At 37.5% G+C, this 2,196-nt stretch overlaps 1 protein-coding gene across 1 annotated transcript; it reads right to left on the bottom strand.

Moving 5' to 3' along the window:
* Nucleotides 1-303: 303 nt before the first annotated feature.
* LOC109242149 lies at nt 304-2,196 on the bottom strand. The gene is made up of 2 exons (XM_019408983.1): nt 1,789-2,196; nt 304-1,260 (listed from the first exon to the last, which is right to left on the bottom strand). Exons 1-2 carry the CDS (start codon nt 1,960-1,962, stop codon nt 634-636), a joined length of 801 nt encoding a protein of 266 aa, XP_019264528.1. The 5' UTR covers nt 1,963-2,196; the 3' UTR covers nt 304-633.

Here is a 2,196-nt window from a genome sequence, read left to right as displayed (position 1 = left end):
ACTTTGCCTACCCCGCCTTGTCAAGCCTTTGCCAAGCATGGTTTACCTGCCCCAAGACCTTGGCCAATACTTGCCCACAACAGTCCACATGACATTGTCTTGTCCATTACCCGCATGATCGTTTTGCCCGTACATAGGCCAATGGCAAGGCCATCACGCCCAATCTTTGCCACGGCCGCGCCACGCCAGATGTCAAAGAGTCAGGCCCTAACACTAACTATCCAACCGCACCCATCTGTGATGGATTCTGTGGTTGATCTAGTGCAACATTCCTAACTAAAAAGATCAAATCAGCTAGTTCAAACAATGAAAAGGGTAAGCTTTAAAACCAGCACTAAGTGCAGAATAACAGAAATTACATAGAATATTGTTTATTTTTTTCCTAGGACCAGACCAACTCAAATTTATACAGTTACAACTTACAAGTTGTCGGCAGAATCTATACTAGGAGTACAAAACAAGGGGTCCCCTCACCCCTTCCCAATTCCCATAAAACAATACTAAACAATATTAATAATTAATAACACTAGTTATATATGTGATGCACAATGCTATTATATTTAGCTAAATTGACTACATCATATAGTAATTAATTAAACATTGTGCCTTTTCATGGAACTTCTGTACACAAAATCAAGACTCTTGCAAAACCACTGTGGCAACTGTTTTAGCCCAATATCTTAAATGTTCCTTCAAATCAGTAGCTGCAGAAATTCTTGGTACTCTTATATTTAACAATGGTGAATCAGGCTTCTTGACAAGCCATGCCTCAGATAAATATGGCCTTGCAATTTCCCTTTTATCTTCTTCTTCTTCTGCTGCTGCGTAAGGCTGCGTATAATTAACCCTTGTGGTCCGACCCTTTCCCGGACCCCGCGCATAGCGGGAGCTTAGTGTACCGGGTTGCCCTTCTTCTTCTTCTGAATCTTCATTGTTGGTTTCTTCGTCTTCGGACATGACTTCTTCAAGTCTTTGTAAACCAGGAATTACACTTATCATTTTCTTGCTTATATGTTCTTTGCGGAATATGAAGCCTAAATCCATGAAACCTTTTACTTCTTCAAGCTCAAGTTCCCCTAGACTCTTACAACTCATGGTTTTTTCTAGTACTCTCCATTCTGAACTCAGATTTCTTGAATGTTTTTTATAAGGTGAGGTTGAATGTGACCTGTTTCTTGTAGCTGTAGAATTAAGTCTTGTTGGTCTTTCCTTTGGTGGAGTATTTTCCTTCTCATTGGCTTCTTCTTTTTCACAAACATCCTACATACATACAACCTTAATTAAACAAGAATTTAACTTCTTTACACTGATATTGTACACAATTTTTTCCTATTATGTCGTAAAATTGAGATACAAAAATAGATAACGCCTCATACCAAGCCTAATATTATAATCTTGAAAATAGTGAGAACCTACTATAACCAGTGACGGAACTAAGTGCAGTGAAAGGGGTTCAAAACCCCTTCATGGAAAAATTACACTGTGCAAGTAAGGTAAAATACACGTTTTAGTATGTAAGCATTGAATCTCCTAGGGAAAAGGAGTGTAATGGTAAAGGGGTTCAAAATTTGTCAAAAGCCAACTATGATATCCTAACATTTTTTTTAATCCCTTATGTAAATTTCTGCTTTCTCCACTGGCTATAACCAGTTAAATTATAGTGATCGTGTACATAATCTATGTACATCTTCTTTCTTCTATGTCTCAAACCATTTTCCCTTTTTTTTTGGGGGGGTGGGGGTTAGGGCGTATAGAGAATAGTAACCTAACTAGGAGAGAAATTGTTACCTGTAGAAGAGTACTTTCTGATTCAATTGATGAGAATTCTTCCTGTGGAATTGAAGTTGCTTGACATTGATTTTTAGGAAATGAAACTGAAGGGGGTTCTGAAAAAAGAATAATTTGGTGAAACCAGAGACGATCCATGACACCAAACAAACTTATACTATATTTTTCTGCCATTGTTATGGAATAAAATGAAGTAAGGAATTAATGCATAAGAGTGAAGGAGGGGCAGAGGGTATATTTTATTGGAATAAAAATTTATTATACAGTTGGAACATGATATGGTTGTGGTATTGAAGGAAAGACAAATTTTGTGGGGTTTATTTGACAGTTGCAGATGTGGTGAGGAGTAATGGTGATACTTTTTCCACATCTTTCACAATGCTAAAATGACAAGTTTCTCCAAACGTA

Source organism: Nicotiana attenuata, unplaced genomic scaffold (genome assembly GCF_001879085.1).
Source record: "Nicotiana attenuata strain UT unplaced genomic scaffold, NIATTr2, whole genome shotgun sequence".
Lineage (NCBI taxonomy): Eukaryota > Viridiplantae > Streptophyta > Magnoliopsida > Solanales > Solanaceae > Nicotiana > Nicotiana attenuata.
This window is presented reverse-complemented; position numbering and strand designations above follow the sequence as displayed.